The 21,891-nt window shown below is 55.5% G+C and overlaps 1 protein-coding gene across 1 annotated transcript in view; it reads right to left on the bottom strand.

The window, feature by feature from the left end:
- The window catches only part of CLIP2 (CAP-GLY domain containing linker protein 2), a 52,649-nt gene that overhangs the window by 27,007 nt on the left and 3,751 nt on the right, over positions 1–21,891 (bottom strand). The window contains exons 2-3 of the mRNA XM_012640241.1: positions 9,587–10,143; positions 1,414–1,538 (exon numbers count right to left, since the gene is read on the bottom strand). Coding sequence (XP_012495695.1) covers positions 1,414–1,538; positions 9,587–10,143 — 682 coding nt within the window. The remainder of the gene's footprint in view (positions 1–1,413; positions 1,539–9,586; positions 10,144–21,891) is intronic.

The following is a 21,891-nucleotide window of genomic DNA, read 5'->3' as shown; positions in this document are numbered from 1 at the left end:
AGGGAACAGAGGTGAGTGTCACCTGAGAGTCTCGGCAGCTGCGAACAGCCAGTGGGAATACCCTTGTGGGGAGGGGGAACGGCAGTTACTGGGATGCCTTTTGTGCCATCCCTTTCCATGAATGCTTATCTCAGTCCCTCAATGTTCCTTACACGCACCGATGAGGAATCTAGGCTCAGGGAGGTTAAGTAACTTGCTCGCAGTCACACAGCTGGTTAAGTGGCAAAGCCAGCCCTGGACCCCTCAAGCCTGCTGGGCTCCAAAGCCCACTAAGCTCGGCTCTCACAGCTCTCAGAGGCCCCCAGCCATAGCTGTAGCCCCACTCTCAGCTGCCCTGGGACCACCCCCAGAACCAAGGAATCCCACCAGCTCTCTGTCCACAGAGTCCCTGCATGGAAAAGTTAATGCCTGACGGAAACACCTGGGGGTGGTGTGGGGGGTGTGGCCCAGCCTGCCTTGAATTCTCAAAGCAAGAGGGAGTTGAGAGAAACATCCATCTCGAAAAACAGGGAGGCGAAATGTTGTCATGGAAACCTGAGATTCTCATCTTCTCTCAAAACCTCTCTGGTCATGGATTCCACGTTGGACCACGAGAACTGGGCCTGTCCGGTTTCCGGTCCACCATGAATCTGCCACCCTATCCACCTCCTCCCACCTCCAGGTCTTTGCTCAGACTGTCCCCCACCCACCCCCAGCCTAGCGTACCTTCTCCAAGCCTCTTCCAGAAGCAAACCCCACCTTCCTGCAAGGCCTGGACCATGCCTGGCTCCTCCCATTGGCTCAGCCTGTCACAGCCTCATCTGGGTCACAGAATGCAGACCAGGGACAGCCAGCGCCAGCACTTAGGCTGCCTCACCTCAGTCCACACCCGTGACAGACCCTGCCCACTGACCACATCACTCTCCCACCCCCAGTGGACCCAGACACAGCCTTAGACCGGCAACCCAGCAGTCAATTTCCTTTAACTAGAGATGGCGCGAGACCTGGGCCCCATCTGTGAGGCCCGGCTCTGGCCACACAGCGCTGGGTACTGTCTTGTTATTTCACATCATCGTGGAACTCCAGGAAGGAAGGGACTGCTGCCTCTCTTTTTCGAGGGCTCCTGCCCCACTTAGCTGTGTGTGGCATGAAGGGAATACAGGGACAACAGATTCTCCTAGTGCTTGCTTGTGACTGTGTGACCTTGAGAATGACCTCTCTGGCCTCCATTTTCTCATCTGTAAAATGGGATGATAAACCCACCACCTGCCTTAGTGGGCTATTCTGAGGGAAAGGAGGAGAAAGCACCTCTGTTGTGGTATCTGGCACAACATCCTCAACACTGGCGTCCTCAGACGCCCCGTCCCCATCCTCTGTGTCCACCCCAGGCGCAGAGGAGCCCCTCCCATATTCCTCAGGGAAGGCCCACCGTACCTGGTGCCCGCCACTGCCCCATCGTTCTTCCCAAGGGGCTCGTCCAGCTCCACACCACACCATTCGCCCTTGGCAAAGTCCGTCTCCCCCACGTACCGCACCACGCCAGTCTTCGTCCCGCCAACCTGTTGACACATGGAGAGACTCGGGTCTGGAAGACGCAGTGGGCACAGGCAGAGAAGGCTCGGGCACCCAGGGGCATAGGCTTGTCCCATCCCTCCTTCTAGTATGCAGGGGACAGGGGAGGAGCTGAGAGGTGAAGATGGGGAGATGCCCAAGGACAGCTGGGAGGGACACGGGTCAACCAGCGCCTCCAGGGCTATCCTGTGCAAGAGCATGGGCTTTGCAGGCAGACACACACACCTGCATTCAAACGCTGCCACGTGCAAGCTGTGTGAGCTTAGACAAGTTAACCTCTCTGAGTCTCAGCACCTTTAACTGTAAAAAGGGGTTTTGTAAGAATTAAGTATTATATATACGGTGTCTGGTACAAACTAGAGCCTAAGAGAATGTTATTCTTAAAATAGTTTTAACAGTGGTGGCCAGTGGCTGGCAGAGATCAGGAAATGGGAGTTATTGGTAAATGGGTGTAGAGTTTCAGTTTTGCAAGATGAAATGAAAAGTTCTAGAGATCTGTTACACAACAATGTGAATACACTTGCTGCTGCTAAACTGCACACCTAAAAGTGGTTAAAATGGTAAATTTTATGTTATTTTAATATGTTTTTTACCACAATTAAAAATAACTCATAAGGAGTCCACTTGGCTTCTTGGGTGTAGCTCTCGGCCATTGTCCTTAAACTTGGCTCAGAATAAAGTCTTTAAATTATTTTACAAAGGGAGGGAGGATGGAAAGAAGGAATGAGAAAAAGTGGTTTTGTGAACAAGTTTGGAAAAATGTACACTAGATTGCCTTCTAGAAAATTTGCGATACATATTAACATATTAAAAGCTTTAATTCCTGCAATAAAAAACCTCATAGAACAGACAATAAAAAGTATGAATATTACTGTAAAAATAGTTTAACCCCATAAATTTATATAAATAAAATAAACAGGTAGTTTAAAATCCAAGTTATACATACATACAGATTAAAGGGTCAAATACATCCAAAGCTTTAAAATACCCCAGCCGTTTCTCCCTGGAAATAAACATTTTTAACTTTCTAAGCAAGATCTTCTGGAGTTTACCTTAATATCTCTAAGAACATATTTATATTGCTACTTCTTGATTTTTCAATTTTTGGTGACATCCATCAACTTCCCACCAAGGACGGTGAGACTCGAGCTTCCGGTCCCCGCGGGGGCCACTCCAGACTTCCTGGCTGTCCACCCTTTCTGTGCGGCCACGTGAACACTCTGATTGCACTTGGGGCTCACAGCACGACTGAGTAAACAGCATTCACAGATGAGGATGCTATGTCGCAGCTACTTTTCCTTTCCAGCACAATTATTTTTCCCCTACAGATAACTGTTTTTATGATTGTCTGCCCAGTTTTTATGGTCTCAACACTAATTCAACCCCAAACTCTTTCGATAGTCTAAATCTCCTGCCAAGATGTTCAGGGGCACTGGGACTTCGATCAGGTTCTTTCTGAAGGCGTCTCTCCCGGAGCACGGGGCCCACTCCAGACTGGACTGGTGCTGACCCCCTGCAGCGCGGCCACCAGTCTGGGACCTCCTGTCACCATCACCCTGAGGCACCCTTCCCTTCTCTCCTGGGCTCAATCGCCTGTTTCCTGGATCCCGATTCTTCTTCTTTCTTGGTTTACTCCTTATTTTGGTAGAGCCCATCCTCCCACAGCTTTCTGAGAAAACGTGATGAGGAAATAAAGTTTTCAAGCTTTTCACATGTGAAAATATTTTTTATTCTACCCTGCTTTTTTTAATGGAGGTAAAAATTCATATAACATAGAATTCGCCATTTTAACCATTTAAAAACATACAATTCATCAGCTCTTAGTACATTCACAACCATATCCCCTATCTAATTCCAGAACCCATCATCGAATTCCAGAATTCCATCCCCCAAAAAGAAACCCCGTACCCAGGAGCAGTCACTGCCCACTCTCTCCTCCCCTCAGCCCTCGACAACCACAAATCTACTTGCTGTCTCTACAGATTTGCCCATTCTGGACATTTTATAGAAATGGAAACACAATATGCGGCCATTGTGGTGATTTCTTTCTCTGAGCACGATGTTCCCAAGGTTCATCCATCTCAACGGATCAGCACCCATTCCTTTTTATGGCCAAAGGAAATGCCATCGTATGGACAGGACAGAGGACGTTCTGGTCATCCATCCATCTGCTGAGGGACACTGGGTCGTTTCCACTCTTTAGCTATTACGAATAACGTTGCTATGAGCACGTGCGTGCAAGTTTTTGTGTGAACACCTGCTTTCGATTCTCTTGCTACTCTCGAATCACAGGTTGGTTCCCTCGGAATTTCAGGGGCTCCTCCTGTGATGTAAGCGTCCAGTGTTGCTGTTGAGAAGTTCAAAGTCATTCGGAGTCCCAATCCCTCACGTGAGACCCGTCTTTCCGGTGTGGAAACCCTCAGCACTTCTCTGCCCAGGGCTCAGTTCCACAGGGAGGGTCCCCAACGCGGGCCTCTGCCCACCTACTGTCCTGGGCTCCCACGGTCCTTCCAACCAAAACCCTGTCACTCCTGGGGAATTGTCTTAATGACTTATCTTTATGACTTAATGACTTATCTTCTCTCCCCTTCTCTTTCTGTGTTCTCTCTTCCTACAACCACAGTCATTTAGAAGCTGGAGCTACTAGACAAGTTCCCTAATGCTCTCTCTTCCCTCCTGTTTTCCATCTGTCTTTCTGGTCTACTTTTTGAGAGATTTTCTTAACTTTATTTTCTCACACTTCTGTGGAGTTTCTTATTTCTGGGATCGTATTTTTCATTTCCCAGAGCTTTTTTGTCCACTGAATATTTATGTTGGTATGAATATTCATGCTCATGAATATTCATGCCCCATATCCAGCGGCGTTTTGTTCATATTTAATGCCTGTATTATCTTCTCTTATTTCTCAAAGGGCCGGCCGTCTTCCCCAGAGAAGATTCTCGTAATCTCCACGGCGGAGGGCGGAGGCTTGGCCGCCAGCATCGGGAAGCTGAGTGAGGAAGAGGCAGGCGGGGTGGGGGTGGGGTGCGTGGCCTTCAGAACAGAAACGTTCATGTCATCCTCCTTCTCCAGTCCAGCCTGCCCGGGATCCCTCATGCAGAGTCTCTGTGACCCTCTCAGGAGACTAAGCGTCCATCCCAGGCATCAGCTGGAGGGAGCCACCAGGCAAAGGAGCACAGGGACCTAAAGGGGGATTTGGGGGGGAGGGGTCCTAAAGATTTGTTAACCAGTTCTCCTGTTTCCGGCCCCATGGCAGCCCCATTTCCAGAGGCCACCATGTGCTGACTCCTGAGCCTCCAGGGTTTCTGAAATGAGCATCGATCCCATCTCTGCTGTCCCCGCTGCCGGGGCATCCCTGGCTTTGCTGCTGCGGTCTCCTCTCTTGTTCTCTCTGTCCTTTAGGGCTTTAAAACCTTTTTTTTTAAATAAAAAAAAAAAAATCTCTTCACTGTCATTCTACTGCAGGTTCAGGAGACACTGAAAATAAGTGTGCGTGTTTATTTACCATGTTTATCTGAACCTTAAATACGACTTTCTAAATGTTACTTTCCTGACACCACCAAGTACGCCTCAGGTGTGCCTGAAAGGGACCTGCTCCTGCCATCTATTAAGGACCAACTATGTGCCAGGCACATTAAAGACATGAATTCCAAACCCATGAGGCGAGCACTCTTAGCCCATTCATGGAAGAAGAGACTGAGGTTCAGAGTAGTCAGTGAGTGGAAGTGCCAGGTGGGCCTCTCATTTCACCCTGCTGCCTCCTCAATCCCAGCGGGGCTCCATTCCAGACAGGGCCCCATCCTCCTGTGTCCCCTTCCTGAGCAGGGGCCAGGGGTCTCTGCCACAGCAGGCCTGTCTGTGAGTCTGGGTCAGTTCCCTCTGGTTTCTGGCCTCAGATGGGGCTGCCTTCCCAGCCCCTCCTTTCCGGCACCAGGTCTCAACACCTCCCCCCGACCCCCACCATGTCTACACAGTCAGTCTTGGTTTCTGCTGCTCTGTACATAATTCCAACCTAGAATGTCCTTTCTCTTCCACAACCTAAATCCTAAACTGGTGGCCACCTGGCTGGCTCTGGGGGCTGCCACAGTAGGTCACACTGATTCTGAAGCCTACTTCTCCAAAACACATGCAGATTGACCCATCTCCTGGGATGGATTTTCTGGACCACACCTTGGGGTTCCTGCAAGCCCCAAGATGGACACACGTAGCACCTCTCCACGGCTCGGGCCAGCCAGGCAGCCGAGTGCCCTGACATGCTCCCTAGGCCTCGAAGGTGCCCAGGACCAAAGCAGGTGGTGGCTGGCCTCCCCAGGCAGAAGGAAATGGAGAGGTGGCCTGGGGTGCCAGGATCCAGTGGAGCCAGGATCCAGAAGCATCTTTGCAGACCAGCAAAAGGTGCACTCAGCTAAATACCACTCATGCCCCCACCTTTTTTGAGACAGGAGCTCGCTGTGTTGCCCAGGCTGGAGTGCAGTGGCATGATCATAGCTCACTGCAGCCTCAAACTCCTGGCCTCAAGTGATCCTCTTGCCTCTGCCTCCCGGAGTGCTAGGATTACAGGCGTGAGTATTCACGCCTTGGACCCGGGTGGGAAGCAAGTTAATGGAGCTTAGACATCAGGCCCCCTCCTCATCCCTGCGAAGGGCCCTAGCAATGCATCCAGGGACTCTGTGCTTTGTAAAATCTGCAGTGATTTTTTTGTATTGTTTTTCCTAAAGAGTCCCCCATCCTCAAATTGTGTAAGTTCAGGCCTCTACATTCACCCGGGTCCAGGACGTAATTTTTTCAAGGGTGGAGTAGGAACAGGAGGGTGATGTGTCAGCAGGTGGGCTGAGCCAGCTGGAGCCTGGCAGTCAGCAGCCGGGCAGGCTGGAGCACAGGGTGGGGCCTGCGGGGCTCCATCCTCGCAGGTGGACAAATCCCTCGTTCACATCCCTCTGCGCTCCTGCCCCCAGAATCCAAGGGTCGCCCGTGTCCAGGCAGTCGCCGTCCATGAGGGAATAAAGGAACGAAGGGCCCATCGCCTCCCTGCCACGTGATGCTGGGCAGGCCGTTTTCCAGGGCTGAGCCCAGCTTCCTCATCTTGAAACAGGGGACACCACCCCCTTCATAAAGTGGTGGGGAGGACACAAAGGGACAAGGTACAGAAGTGCTGGGTACAGGCCCAGCTGGGGGGGCACCCCAAGAAAACAGCATTTCAACCATGGGATGGGACCCACTGGTGGGCCGGGAAGTCAGGGTAGCCCGTTCCCATCACTGCTGCCAACCTGCTGATGGGCCAGGGCCTGGCGGGTGCTTCCAGAGCAGCGGCAGTGCCTGCCTCGTGCCAGCTTGAGTGCGTCCTCCCCTGCGCGCCCAGCTTCCGGGCACTGGGCACCCCAAGAGGGGCAGCAGTTCTCACCTCCTGAAGGCGGAGCAGGTGCAAGGGGAGCTCTAGGCAGGACCAAGCCGCGGTCAAACCTCCTGCTCCCCAACCTGGGGAGCGACTGGGCAGGTCAGTGACACCCAGAACCACCACTTCCCATCCAACGGGGTCGCAGACCACGCCCAGGGCACCCACACGACACTGGCCAGGCCTTGCATAGCCACAGCCTCGTGGACTACGATGCATTCACACGTCCACAGCTCCCTAATGCCCAACTAAAGCATGAAACATAAAACACACAACGAGGGTGCTGTGCCATGGCCGTTCTGCTGAATGGACACATGGGGAATGAAGGAAGGAAGGAAGGAAGGAAGGAAGGAAGGAAGGAAGGAAGGAAGGAAGGAGGGAAGGAAGGAGGGAAGGAGGGAGGGAGGGAGGGAGGGAGGGAGGTAAGGAAGGAAGGAAGGAAGATGAGGCTCAGTAAGTGATTTGCCCACTGTCGCACAGCTGGGGGTAGCAGAGAAGGGCACAGACCTGGGCCCAATTTCCCTGCAATGCCCATGGCCAGCAGGCGCCCCAAAGGACAGCACAGTGAGACTCCAGGCCATTTGCCTGGGTCCTGTTGGCTTCCCTGGGAGCCACGGTAAGAAGAGTGACAGACAGCTTAAAAACAAGCTCCTTGGACAGGAAGGCTCAAGGGACCAGGTGTCCGGCCTCCTTCCTGGTACTGCCCTACCCCGTGCCCCATTCTTGCCCCTCCGATCCTGTCCCCGGCCACCCACTGGCCTCTGTGCTCTTCTCGCAAGGTCTCTAGTGTCTCTGGCCACAGGTATGCCTGGCTCAGGTTTTCGGCCCCACGTCCCCAGGTCAACGCCAGGCCATTCCCTAGGCTCAGCCCTAACACTGTTCCTTGGGGCAGCCCCAACCAGGCCAGGCCTCCAGGCCAGGCTCTCAGAGCCCCGTGGCACTCGGCAGAGTCTGTAGGAGCCACCGGTGCCTGCTCCCTGCGGCAGGAGGGCGGGGACCAGGTCGGCCATGTCCACCACCAGAACCCCGGGGGGAGTTGCGTCCAGGGAGCCAGGCCCTGGGGTGGGCGGGGCCCCCACCCTCGCCAGTCAGCAAGGACATGGCGCGGTGCAAGGAGGGCAGGCTGGGGGGCTGGTTGGAACCGGCCCTGCTGTCACCTCAGACAAGTTACTGAACTTCCCTGAGCCTCAGTTTCTCACCCATGAAGTAGGATGAAGATGACTTCAGAGCATGAGTCTGAGGATCCAGCGGGGCAACAGGGGTACACATTTCCCCTGCCCCCCACCCCTACCCGAAATGCTCTTCCCAGAAGCCTCCAGGAGAAACCCTGGCCCTGCGGGGAGGGGTCCCAGAGCAGGAAGGGAGGATCTCAGGCAGCAATACCTGCTGGGTCCCTGCTGTGGGACCCCAGACCTCCCTGCCCGTCCCCTCTTGGCCGTGGAGCTACAGCATGTGCCCCCCACCTCGGGGAGGAGCACCCCCACTCTCCCCAGGAAGCCCGGCTGACAGGACGCAGGGACCCCTGCCTCCTCCGACCAACTACGTCCCAGGGCTCCTCACACCCCAGGCCCAGCAGACACGGTCGGGGATGTCCCCGTGTGCTGCACCCCCCTCCCCAACGCTGCAGTCAGCCCAGGGCCACCTCAGCCACAGGTCTGGCACGGCAGGATACAACTCTGTCTTGTCCCCCTGGGCACCCCAGCCCGGGTCGCTGCCGTGCTCAGACTCTGAGGGACTTGAGAGCCACCTCTCCCTTCCGACCTGGCCCCAACAGCTGGCACCACCAGAGAGGGGGGCCCCTGGCAGGAAGCCTTCAGCTCCAGGGACCCGAATCTCTTGGCTCCAACAACACTGACCGCTCAGGTCATAGCTGAGCAGGGTCTGCACACCTGACCCCGGGCCAGGGGTCTTTTTTGTTGTTAACTTTCTTAACAAGGTATTCACCTATCAATATAGTAAAACAGATTAAAGCAAATTGTTCTTAAAACACATGAGATGAGCTTGGACTGCACGCTCTGGAAGGCTGTTTCCTGCGGGGCTGGTCCCCTCGGTCATGCCCACAGGACTCTGAGCAGCTGCAGGAAACTGCAGGCGCAGACTCCAGGCCCACTTCGCCTCCCCGCCGTGGAAAGGGGACGTACACAATGGGGCAGAGCCCTGTGTTCCCCTACGCTACTTGGACAGGGCCCGGGAGAGTGACCGCCCGAGTATACCCATGTTGGATGGCCCAGAGATCTTGAGAGCTCCAGTCCCAGCCTTTTCCAGTATGTTCCTGGCACATGCACACTGGCAGGCTGGATCAATGGATAACATCAATAATAGCTAATATTTACAGGGTACTTGCTAAGTATCAGGCACCGACCGTCTAAACACACAACATGTATTAATGCATTTCAAACTACAAGTGGGGAAGTATTAAAATTTCCATTTTATAGATGGGACAACTGAGGCCCAGAGAGGTTAAGACATTTGCCCAGAGTCACACAGCAACAGCCTCTATGGCCCACATTACTCGTGTCCCTTGTCACTCTGTGTGGTTCTGATGAAGAACGTGTGCCCCAGCCTGGACCCTGCTCCAGCTTGCCCACGTCGGGTGGAGCTGTGGAGGGAAGGGAGGCTGGGCCCAGAACCACCCACACTCACCAGCACTCGGTCTCCCAGGCGCAGGTCCTTGTCGCCTCGCTTCACAGAGCCGCTGTCCGAGAGGTTGGAGCCCGACTCGTTGCCCGTCTTGACCGAGCTGTTGAGGACACTCTCCCGCAGCGGGATGACGCGGCTGGTCAGCGGGGGTGTGGCCGTGCCCGAATGCAGCGACAGGTTCTGGGCGGTCAGCGACTCCACCGAGTGGGCATCACTGCCCGAGCCCTCGGCCGTGGGCTGCCGTGTGAGCTTGGAGGGCCGCGTGAAGATGCCCTGCAGGGCCGGGCACTCAAAGTAGCGCACGCCGCCCACCGCGCCGTCATTCTTGCCCACCGGGTCGTCCAGCACCACGCCTGCCCACTGGCCCGGCGCGAACTGCGTCTCGCCCAGGTACTGCACCACTCCCGGCTTCACGCCGTTCACCCACACCCGCTCGCCCAGCACGAAGTCCCCCAGGAAGTCATCGCCCACCTCGGCCACCTTCGGGCCCGGCTTCTCGGGGGCAGCAGCTGCAGCCGGGGAGGAGGAGGGGCCCGACGCCTGCTTGTGCAGGGGGGAGCCTGCAGACAGGGAGAGGGAGAGAGGCGGCAGTTAGGGCTGGCGCGGGACCAGGATCCCCGGCACAGAGAAGAGTCAGGGCCAGAAGGTGTCGGATGGGGAAACTGAGGCAGACATGGCTGGCAGTGTGGCCTTCGGCAGGTTATCTCCAGGTCTCTCCTTCCTCTTCCAGCCCCTCTGGAAGGTTCTCAGGAAGGCACCTCCTCAGAAGCAACAGCTGCTTCCCACTGCTCAAGGCCACTCCAAGTCCAGGGCCAGGATGAAGCCACTCTTGAGGAGTACGAGCCACCACTCCCCGCTCTGGTGGGCTCAGGCCCTCCACTGTTAACCCGAGACCACCCGTGGCTCCTATGTGGGACCCAGACAGTGTGTGAGTGGTCTCTGGGACCCCCTCCTCATCCCCAGACAGCTCCAGGCCTTGCAAAAGGCTCCCGACCTGCTCCCTGACAGCCTGGGATGGTCACAGCCACAGACATCTTGGGCAAGGGAGGAGCCAGGAAACCCTCTCATTCCCTTCCGAGCCTCCCCTCTCCCCACCCACAGGCCTCAGGGGGCTGCCCCGGGGCTCCACGGACCCAGGAAAGTGGGAGGGAGGGGCGGGAGGTGGAAGCAGGCATGTAACCCTCGCCACTCCTGGGACTGCACTCTGGACTCTCTGGCCTGACCAGGGCTTAGGGGTCCCCTCACCCAGGCCCTCCCTATAAGAAGAATGACTCTGAGGCCGGGCGCAGTGGCTCATGTCTATAATCCTAGCGCTCTGGGAGGCCGAGGTGGGAGGACTGCTTGAGCTCAGGAGTTCGAGACCAACCTGAGCCAGAGCAAGACCCCATCTCTACTAAAAATAAAAAAAATTAGCCAGGTGTGGTGGTGCGCACCTACCCAGCTACGTGGGAGGCTTAGGCAGGAGGATCACTTGAGCCCAGGAGTTTGAGACCAGCATGGGCAATATAGCTAGACCCCATCTCTACAAAAAATAAAAAACTAGCCAGGTGTGGTGGTGTGCACCTGTAGTCCCAGGTACTTGAGAGGCTGAGGCAGGAGGATCGCTTGAGCCCACAAATTTGAGGCACTAGTGAGCTATGATGACACCACTGCACTCTACCTAGGGCAACAGAGTGAGACTCTGTCTCAAAAAAAAAAAATGACTCTAAGGCCCAGAGAGGCAAGGGGCTTGCCCAAGGACACACAGCACAAATGGACTCAAACCCACGGAAGGGCTGCCTCCCAGGCCTGGGCCCTGATGTGCTACAGATACAGAAGGAAGGCAGGCGACTTGCTCAAGGTCACTCACAGAACCACAAAGCAGGGCTTGCACCCTTGTGAACGTGTGTGTGTGTCAGGCTCCTGACTTGACTGCAGCTTGGGTCCTGGTCCCCACGCAGGGCCTGCCGAATCTTCCCACTTGGCCTCCCTGTCCCGGGCTGCCCGTCCACCTGCACCTCTAGCTGTTGGGGCTGCCCCCGCTTCTTGCCAGACCCAGCACCAGGCAGAGAATCCTCCACTCCAGAGGCTGTCCAGCCTGACACGCCACGGCGACCATGCGCAAGCAGATGCCTCCACGCCTCGCTTCTGCTCCTCTCCCAGGAGGCCAGTGGAGGGGCTGCAGGGCAGCGGCCCCCACCAGCAGCCTCTGAGCCCCAGGCCCGGCCGGATGCCCTCGCAGGGGCCCCATCCAGCCACTGTCCCACTGGAAGCACACTCTCGAGCACAGAGCTTCAGGGGTGCAAGCACAGGGCCCTCCCCCTGGGGGCACTGGCAGTGGTGGCGGAAGCGCGTGGCCACCCAGGGCCTGGGCATTAGGGCAGGCCCTGACTGTGGGGTGGGGCTCCCTCCCGCTTGTGAGCTCGGCTCCGGGAAGATCGATGGGCTTTGCTGCTGCACTTTATTAACAACACAGTGATCACACCCCTGCCCCGAGCCTCTGCGCCAACAGCTCCACGCAGCAGCCCACCCGATCCCCGAGCATGGCAGGCGCTTTACCTGGGCTCCCAGACAGCAGGCAGCAAAGCCAAGCTCTGGCCAAAGGCCTCTGCCCTGGGTGCGGGACACTTCATCTGACAAATGTGCACCAAGCCCTTGCCATGCCAAGCCCATTCTACGGTCACCCCAAATCTCAGACTCCCCTGAAGGGACGAGTTTCTTAGAATCTGCCCAAACCCTAAAGCCCCCTGCGAGCAAGGAACGATCTTGTCTTTACTCCTGCCTGCACGAGGGTGCCCCGGTCTCTCCTGTTTAGAGAAGAGTCCTGGGGGTGACGCCCAAGGCTCTTCTCCTCCTCTGCGATCTCAGGAGGCCGGGGCTGCAGCAGTCTGAGCTCGGACCCCATCTCCTCCCGGGCCTGCTCCACCCCCGCTCCGTCCGGCCACGTGCACCTGGGGAGGTTACTTAATGCCTCAAAGCCTCCATTTCCTTCCGCACCTTTGTCATAGGGTTGCTCTAGGACAACAGACAGGACGTGCTTGGACCAGTGCGTGGCCCATACAAATGAACAAAGAAAATACCATTCCTGATATTTTGATGAGAATGATTTACGTTCAAACTAAGGGATTTGAGAAAAGTTAAAAACACAAGGCCCAGGAGTTGGACGAAGGACTTCTAGCAGGTTCTGGTAACCTCAGGCAAGCTGCCCTGCCCCTCACTAAAATGAGGAGGGTGGATGGGCCCCCGCAGCTGTGAAACCAGAAGTGGGCGCGCTTGGCTCCTGCAGACCTTGTCATTCTGGTTCCCTGCACCTGGGCAGAGCTCCCGGGAGTCCACGGCTCTGATCTAGGACAATCCTGTATTCCAAGCAGCTTCTGCTGGGACCGTGCCAGTAACGGAACTGGGAAGCCACACACACACACGCATACGCCCCCTGGCCCACGGTGGCTGTCTGCCTCAATTCCTCCCGCCAGGGTCGGCTGGCCCCTTCCTTAGGAAGCTGCTCTGAAAAGGGGGAGGAAGCTACAGATGAGATGGTGCCCGGGCCCAGGCCCTCGTCACCCTGCCCAAGGAGCCAGTGGGTCCCATCACCACCAACACAGGTTAACATTATTATTAAAATAGCAGCTGCATTTACTAAGTGCCAACTGCATGCCCCCTAATGGTCTGGGCACTTTTGACACACTATATTCTTACCCTGCAGATTAGGAAACTTGCCCAGGTCACCCAGGTGAGTGGGGCCCAGCTGGTCTGGCTCTGAGCCCTCCCTCTCGGCTAAGCACAGGAGGTGACCGGCAGACATCGGCTCCCCGCCCATACTCGTTTCTAGAACACTTGCCCACACAGGGAGGCTCCATGACCACTGCCAACTGTAGCCCAGGTAAGAGCCTGTTTCTACCTGTCCTCTTTGCTCAGAGCACAGACGAGGGTCCCCAGGTTGAAGGGGACCCCGCGTGGCTATTCTTGGCAGGAAGCTGCCCGCTCAGCTGTCCTCCTCTCCAGCTGTCCCAGCCCAGGCAGACCCTCAGGTAATCTCTCCCCGACCCCTGCCCCTTCCAGGGGTCACAGGCCCAGGGACCAGTTGTTTCAACAGCTGCTAAAATCCAGGTCGCAAGCCCGTGGCAACTGCACACGGGGGCTTTGTTTCATTTCTCGTCTTTGTAGTGGTAATCCGGCTGCCCCAGCATCCCTGGGATAAACCCCTCATCAAATTACCCACACACACTGGGAAGTTTTCAGCTGCCCAAGGCTGGGAGAGCATGGAAAACCCCTTCACTCCAGGGAGTCAATAGCAGCATGCTGGCTAGACCTGGCTAAGCCCCTTCCCGTATCTGTGCCTCGGTTTCCCTGTGAAACAACAAAGGACTGTGTCAGAAACAGCTAGGTCTTGGCCGGCACTGACATTCTACATGTCCTGCCTCTTCTCCCAGGGGGGCTGGTGTATATGTATCAGAGTTTTCCAGACCTGGCTGATGGGCTGGCCCTCATCCCACCCCTCACCGGCCGGTCTAAGGCAGGCTGGCTGGGAGCTCCCTGTGGGCAAGGCCTGGGCCCCACCTCCCTCCAAGCTCCTCAGCAAAGCCCCACAACTCCCAGCCAGACCCAGTGATGTAGACTTAAGCTTCATACAGGCAGTTGACTCCTTCTCTAGAGAGTGGTTCCTGCCCAGACGAGAGGCACGGAGAATCTACTACAGGTTTCAAGTTCAAAGAGGAACTTTAATGAAAAAGGCCTAAGGTCAGGCATGGTGGCTCACACCTGTAATCCCAGCATTTCGGGAGGCCAAGGTATGAGGATCACTTGAGCCCAGGAGTTTGAGACCAACCTGGGCAACATATCAAGACCCCTCTACAGAAAAATTTAAAAGTTAGCCAGGCATGCCTGTAGTCCTAGCTACTCCAGAGGCTGAGGCAGGAGGAATGCTTGAGCCCAGGAGTTGAGGCTGCAGTGAGCTATGATCTGGGCCACTGCACTCAAACCTGGGGGACAGAGCAAGACCTCATCTCTTAAAAAAAGAAAAAGAGGTGGGGTGCAGTGGCTCACACCTGTAATCCTAGCACTCTGGGAGGCCGAGGCAGGAGGATCACTTAGCTGAGGAGTTCGAGACCAGCCTAAGCAAAAGCGAGACCCCGTCTCTACTAAAAATAGAAAAATTAGCCAGGCGGGGTGGCGAGCACCTATAGTCCCAGCTACTGGGGAGGCTGAGGCAGGAGGATTGCTTGAGCCCTGAGTCTGAGGCTGGAGTGAGCTACGATGATGCCACTGCACTCTACCTGGGGCGACAGAGCAAGACTCTGTCACACGCACACACAAATGTTCATTACATAGATCATTCATGCCCACTGCAGAAAAATTAGAAAACACAGATTATCGGTTTTTTTTCAAAAAGTATCATACAAACACAATCACAGCTAGCACCTTAGAGCATGCTTCTCCAGGTTTCATTCTGTGCGTGCACATGCAAATACACGCTGGGTACTTGAAAAACAAAAACACAAGTAGGACTGTATTCAGGTATCACTAAATAGGTATCCCCTCTCCTCTCGCAGTGGAGAACATGTGACAAGGCGGCGTCTAGAAGGAAGTGGCTCCACCTGCTAAGAGAATCTGCTTCCCAGATTCTCCCGAGCCCTCCCACTGTGGAAGCTGCTCCTGCTGGAGACACCAGGGCCCCTCGCTGTCCCGAAATGACCTTACCTGGCCCTGTGGTGCCCAACCCTGCTGACTCCCCTCCTCACAAGGCTCCCTGCTCCATGGTGGCAGGATGGGGCCTCTCTGCCTCCTCCACCTCCACCCACCTGGGGTCTCCCCACCACCACTCCTGTAACAGGGCAGTCTCCGCTTTTCTCCCTACCGGTGTGTTCCAGACAGTGGTGCACTGATAAAAGCTTAACTAGCTCTCCAGGAGGAAAAACGAAACCCTGATTTGTAGCATTTGCCAATTTCCATGGTGTAAATTCTCCCACCATAGCCAACTTCAGGGTCCCAACATGATGTCACTGAGCCTGGAGTTGGGAAGAGATGATACAGTATAGTATTTCGACCAGAGTAAATAACCTTAAAAACACAGCTACTACAAAAATCTTACTAGTGGCCGGGCGCGGTGGCTCACGCCTGTAATCCTAGCACTCTGGGAGGCCGAGGCGGGCGGATTGTTTGAGCTCAGGAGTTCGAGACCAGCCTGAGCAAGAGCGAGACCCCGTCTCTACTAAAAATAAAAAAATTAGCCGGGCATGGTGGCGCATGCCTATAGTCCCAGCTACTCGGGAGGCTGAGGCAGGAGGATCACTTGAGCCCAGGAGTGTGAGGTTGCTGTGAGCTAGGCTGACGCCACGGCACTCTAGCCAGGGCAACAAAGTGAGACTCTGTCTCAAAAAAAAAAAAAAAAAAAAAAATCTTACTAGTATGATAGTAAATAGGGGCATTTTACTAGTGCTGTATCAGTAGTAAAACAGTAGGAAAACAAACACTACTAGTAGTCATGAGTTTGAATATTTATTACCTATTTTTTGGAAGGGGTGGGTCTTGCTCTGTCACCCAGGCTGGAACCTCGAACTCCTGGGCTCAAGCGGTCCTCCCACCTCAGTCTCCCAAAGCGCTACGATTCCAGGTGTGAGTCACTGTGCCTGGCCTATTACCTATGTTTTTGATATAATTTATTTAATTATAAATTCAGACAATCTGATTTTTTAAAAATTACGGTTGTGTTTCACAACTGGCTTGCAAAATTCCTGACAATTTCACAATTAGTTCTTGTGAGCCAGCCTGGGCCACCTCCGACCCATGACTGGTGCCGCCCAGCCCAGCCCAGCCCCTGGAAAGGTGGCCCACCTACGACCATCTACATTCTCTACAGACCCCACAAATGAGAGACGGGAAGAGGAGGCAGAGAAAGACCAAGCCTCTGGCCTGTCTCCAGCGCAGGGAGTGGGCAGAGAGTGGGCAAGAGGTAGGAAAAATATTCTTCTCTGAGTAGTAGCTGGGGAACCCCGATCTACACTGCACCCCCACAATCTAACTCATTCCTGCAGCTTTAGCTACTGCCTGTATGCTATTACGTTTCTTCTTTAAGACATTTTGGCTGGGCACAGTGGCTCACACCTGTAATCCTAGCGCTCTGGGAGGCCAAGGTGGGAGGATCACTTGAGCTCAAGAGTTCGAGACCAGCCTGAGCAAGACCTCCGTCTCCACTGAAAAAAATATATATATATACACATTAACTGGGTGTCATGGTGTGTGCCTGTAGTCCCAGCTACTAGGGAGGCTGAGGCAGGAGGATCACTTGAGCCTAGGAGTTTGAGGTTGCTGTGAGCCAGGCTGACACCACGGCACTCTACTCAGGGAAACAAAATAAGACTGTCTCAAAAAAAAAAAAAAAAAAAAGACACTAATAAATTCTCCTTGTAGAAGACCCACATGGTACAGGAAGAAGAATAATGAAGTTGGTCCCCACCGCTCTCTCCAGGACAGATCACTCCCCTGGCAGCAAGACCTGCCCACCCAGTGGCTGCCTCGTCCTGGATGTACCCCAGGACCTCACAGGCAACATCCTGAGCCCAAGGGACCCCCTTCCTCAGCTCCTCCCAAAGCTCCTCCACCGTCCTGCCCACCCACCCACGCTCTCAAGCTATAGACCCTCACTGCTCTTCCCTCCCCGCCAACCTGGTTACTCAGCAGGATCTAACAACCGCCAGAAGAAACCACTCCTAAATCCACGCCTCCCTCTCAGGTCTCAGAGGCCCCACTGGGGATTTCATACCCTGCTGGCGTAGCAGCTTCCAGAAGGGTCTCCCAGCCCCACCACAGCTTCTCCTCCACAGCCGTCAGAACAGCAACCCCAATCACACCGTGCCCCCCAATGCAAAAGGGATCACTTTTTATGTGACCTTTGGCTTTTACAATGAGCCCCTGTAATAAAAGTAATAAAATGAATAAAGTATAATAAAGATGAAATATAATATTTTTTAAAAGGAAAAAATAAAATAAAGGGAATGTACTCTTTGGCCCATTTCTCAAGGAAATAATTCAGAAAGAAAAAACTGACTCATTGTCTTGCCCTTCACAGAAATAAAAAACTAAATCTAAGTGCCCCCGAAGAGGGGAGCAGTTACATAAATTACAGTCAAGTCATTCAGATTATTAAGCAATCTTTAACACTCATCTCTCCAGGTTCTGTGGGAAAGTGTTTGCGATGCGACGCACGGTGAGAAAGCGGGCTGTCCCCACACCCCGCACAGGACAGGATGTCTGGGCGTGGAGGCGTAGGGACAGGAACAGGATAAGAAGGACTCGATCAAGAAAAACCAAGAGGGACCCTGCAGGGACCCACGACGATGACAAGCCACACCGAGGAGTGTGACGAACTCAGCCCTCTGCCTGGATGGCCTCAGAGGGGAAAAAAGCATCCCAAGCTAGGACATGGTCCCTCGAGGAGGCAGCCACCTTCCTAAATGTTCCACAGAACATAGTTCCACAGGATGGCACTAGGCATTATGAAAAAATTTTAACTTCCAAGTTCAAATAAGCCTGAGAAACAGCAGCTCAAATAAAGTTAAGGGCACTTTCCTGCAGGACTTTTCAGAGCCTTTACTGTACCAATGAGCACTATGAGCACTAGGGAGGAGCTATAAATAAAGTGACCACATGATTCAACGTCCAAAGCCAGACACCTTCGGGAGTGAGAGGTGCTCTTAATACAGCATCATGCCAAGACCACAGGCATCAACTAGGGCTGTCCCAGGCAATGCATGGTCCCCCTGCCATAAGTACAGTGCCTTCCTCACTTTCCTCTCAGCATCACCTAAGGAAATCCCCTGCCCGTCCAGACCAGCTCCAACACCGCTCACCTGCAGCCATCCCAGGCGGTCCCCTTGCATCTCTCTCCCCCGCAATCCCATGGGGCTCAGTTCCCCTTTGATTTGCACAGCTGCCTGCCACGCTGCTGGGGTGCATGTCTGTGCCCCTCCCCAGAACATGAGCCCCGGGAGGTGGACCCACTCTAACCCCCCTCTCCATCCGCCAGAGTCCCTGGGCTGAAATGCAGACAGTCCACCACCCTGACGACCCCTCCTTGGCAGCCCCCAAGGAACATGCACAAATGCCCCACAAACCCCAAGCTCCTTCCTCTCCCGAGGAGGAGCTCAAAGGCAGAGGTCACGCAGGAAGGGATGGGGTCTCCACAGCGTTGCTACCGGGAGCCCCCACCCAGGTCCACCTGCTGTCAGTCGCTCCGACACTGCCTGCCGATATGGCCTCCAGGGAGGATCGAGTCTACATCTCCCAGCCCACCCTGACCAAGGAGAGGCTCCTCCGGAGCTCACCCACCCCCATGGCCACCCCAGGCTGGGCATCCCCTCTGCTACGCTGTCTCTGCAGCATCTGTCCCCGGAGAAGGGACCCTCCACCAGCCTACACCGCCTGGAGTCCTGAGGACTGCACAGCGTCCTTCCTGAGCCAGACGGAACTCAGAAGCCCCCTTCAGCTCCCCCTCCTCCCGAGCCAGGAGAACAGAGCCCCCGCCCAGCACACTCAGCCGGGAACCCAGAGCGGGAGCCACAAGGGAGCCTTACCCTGGAAAGAGCAGAGCCAGCTCCCCATGGAGAAGCCCCACAGCCAGGCCACGGGGCAGGCAGGCGCTGGCAGCTGGGCCCCCACCCCGGCCAGATCGGCCAGATCGATCCCGGACGACGTCAGGAGCATTAGGAGGCAGCCCTGCCCCCACCACCCGGCCACAGCACCGCGGGCTTGGCTTCCCCCATCCTGACGCCATTAAAAAGTTTAGGATGTGGTTAGCGGAGGACAGCCGGAGATGCTGACCTTGAAGGGACGAGTGCTGCCTGGGGCTGCGAGAGTCCTGGCTCTGCCCAGGTCTGCTCGGCATCTCGGACAAGTCACTTAAAATGGGTCGATCCCACCTGTCCTCCTGGGGCCAGGGAGGCTCGGAAGGCACATGGGTACAAAGAATAAAGACGTCACCCTCTAGGGGATGAGGGCTGATGTCCCTCTGTGGGCCCCCCTCGGACACTCGGGCTGGCTCCCAGGTCTGGAGCACCCACGGGGTACCAGGGTGTCCAAGCTCAGTGAGCCAGACTGAACCCCTCAGGGCCCAGCTCTGTGTGAGCCCTGGGGACCAGGGGACCACATACGGGAGGTGGGCCGTGCTCCAAGGTGGGCAGCAGGTGCCAGTGGCCTGAGCCAGCTCTAGACTCAGCCCTGCCACTTCCTGGTCCTGTAACTCATCTTTAACACGAACAGGAAAGCAGCCACCTCCCTGGGCGGTTAACAAGAAACCCAGGCCGGGCGCGGTGGCTCACGCCTGTAATCCTAGCACTCTGGGAGGCTGAGGCGGGAGGATCACTCAAGGTCAGGAATTCGAGACCAGCCTGAGCAAGAGCGAGACCCCATCTCAACTAAAAATAGAAAGAAATTAGCTGGACAACTAAAGATATATAGAAAAAATTAGCCAGGTGTGGTGGTGCATGCCTGTAGTCCCAGCTACTCGGGAGGCTGAGGCAGGAGGATCGCTTGAGCCCAGGAGTTTGAGGTTGCTGTGAGCTAGGCTGATGCCACGCACTTGAGCATCAGGAACAGAGCGAGACTGTCTCCAAAAAAAAAAAAAACAAAAACAAGAAACCTACTTGCAACACCGTGTCACCATTTGACACCAGTCAAATGCTGGCTGTCTCAAATGTGACAGCTCTGGGCTTGGGCCACAGTGTGAGGGGCAAGAGGGGCCCTTCAAGGCCCCACCTGCCCTGTCGGAGGGGCAGGGCAAAGGGGCTCGGCAGAGGAGCGTGGTGGCTCCCTGCATACAGCACCCTGAGGGTCCTCACCCAAGTTGCAGCTACTCTCCCCTCTGCTGGCACGGTCTTCCCCTAACTGCAGCTGGGAGGGCTCCCACCTGCCACTCAGATCTTTGCCCCAACATCACCACCTGAACGAGGCCTTCCCTGACCACCGCACCTGCAGCAGACTCCAGGTGCGCGCCATCACACGAGGCTGGGCTGTCCCCAGCCCCTCGTGCCGTCCAGCTCACCTGCTCTGACCACCTCTCCCTTCCAGCCCTGGGCCACCTCCTGGTGAGAAACCCCCTCAAAAGTCCCCCTCGAATGCTGCTGCCTGTGTCACAGCGCTGGGGACACAGCCCTCCCATCTCCACCAGGCGGGCGGTGGGGGCACCAGTCCAAGCCCTGTCCGCGGCCAGACCCTCTTCCAGAGACTGAGCTCATGCTTGGGAGGCAGCCACGGCCCCGTTCCCAGGGCAGAGGCACCCACTCCGCCAAACCATGGCCAGGCTGTGGCTTCTGCCAGACCCATCCTGAGGTACCACACATGGTCCAGCCCCTCAGAGAGCAGATGGCCGGGTGCATGGGTAGGTGAGGGCGCCTGAGGGGCCGACGGGACTGAGGCGACTGTCCTCTCCTGGTGCTTCCACCTGCCCCTCCTCCCCAGAGACTCCTGTTGCTCAAGACCCTGGAACAGGAACAAAAGCAGCCCCTTTCCCTCTCATAGGGTTTTGCTCCTTGGCCAACTTCTCCCAGCTGGCCACCCCTCCCCCAGCCTGGGTGCCTGGCTCTGCCCTGCAAAGGCAGCATGGTGGCCGGAGCGGGGAGGGAGGGCACCGCCAGGCCCAGCGGCAACCGCTGCTGCCACCATCCCCAAGGTCAGGCGTGGGGCGTGGCTGTCCAATCCATCGCCTTCTTGGAGGGACACCTCCTCCCTCTGAGCAGCCCGCAGGCTGGGGGCCTAGACAGACCAGCCCGCCCCATGCTCAGGGGCTCCCAGACCACCAGGGAGTGCAGCTAGTAAGCAGCCGGCATGCCACATGGTCACACTGCCCTCCATTCCCTGGAGGGACTATAATGTGGCCATTCAAAAGGACACCAGGTGACACTGTGGTAGCGCAGGGAGATACTTTCTACAGAATGCAATAAAACATGAAAAAGCAAAATGCGAAATTGGGTAAAACCCATAATTTAACTGTTTAAAACAACAAATTATGTAATAAGAAAAATGACCGAAAGGAAATACAGTCACGCATCACTTAACGACAGGGATACGTTCTGAGAAATGGGTCATCAATTGATACCGTCATCGTGCGAACGCCATGGAGTGTCCGGATGGGATGGCCTACTGCCCACTAGGTGGGTGCCTCGCAGCCCACTGTTCCCAGGCTGCAGACCCCTACAGAGTGTTACTGTATGGATACTGGAGGCGACTGCGACACAACAGTATTTGTGTATCTGAACATGGCAAAGAGACAGTAAAACTGTGGCATAAAAGATAAAAACCAGGGCCGGGCGCGGTGGCTCACGCCTGCAATCCTAGCA

This window comes from Propithecus coquereli, unplaced genomic scaffold (assembly GCF_000956105.1).
Source record: "Propithecus coquereli isolate 6110/MARCELLA unplaced genomic scaffold, Pcoq_1.0 Scaffold150, whole genome shotgun sequence".
NCBI classification, from domain to species: Eukaryota; Metazoa; Chordata; class Mammalia; order Primates; family Indriidae; genus Propithecus; species Propithecus coquereli.
Note: the sequence above shows the minus strand (reverse complement) of the source record. Positions and strands in the feature narration are given on the sequence as shown.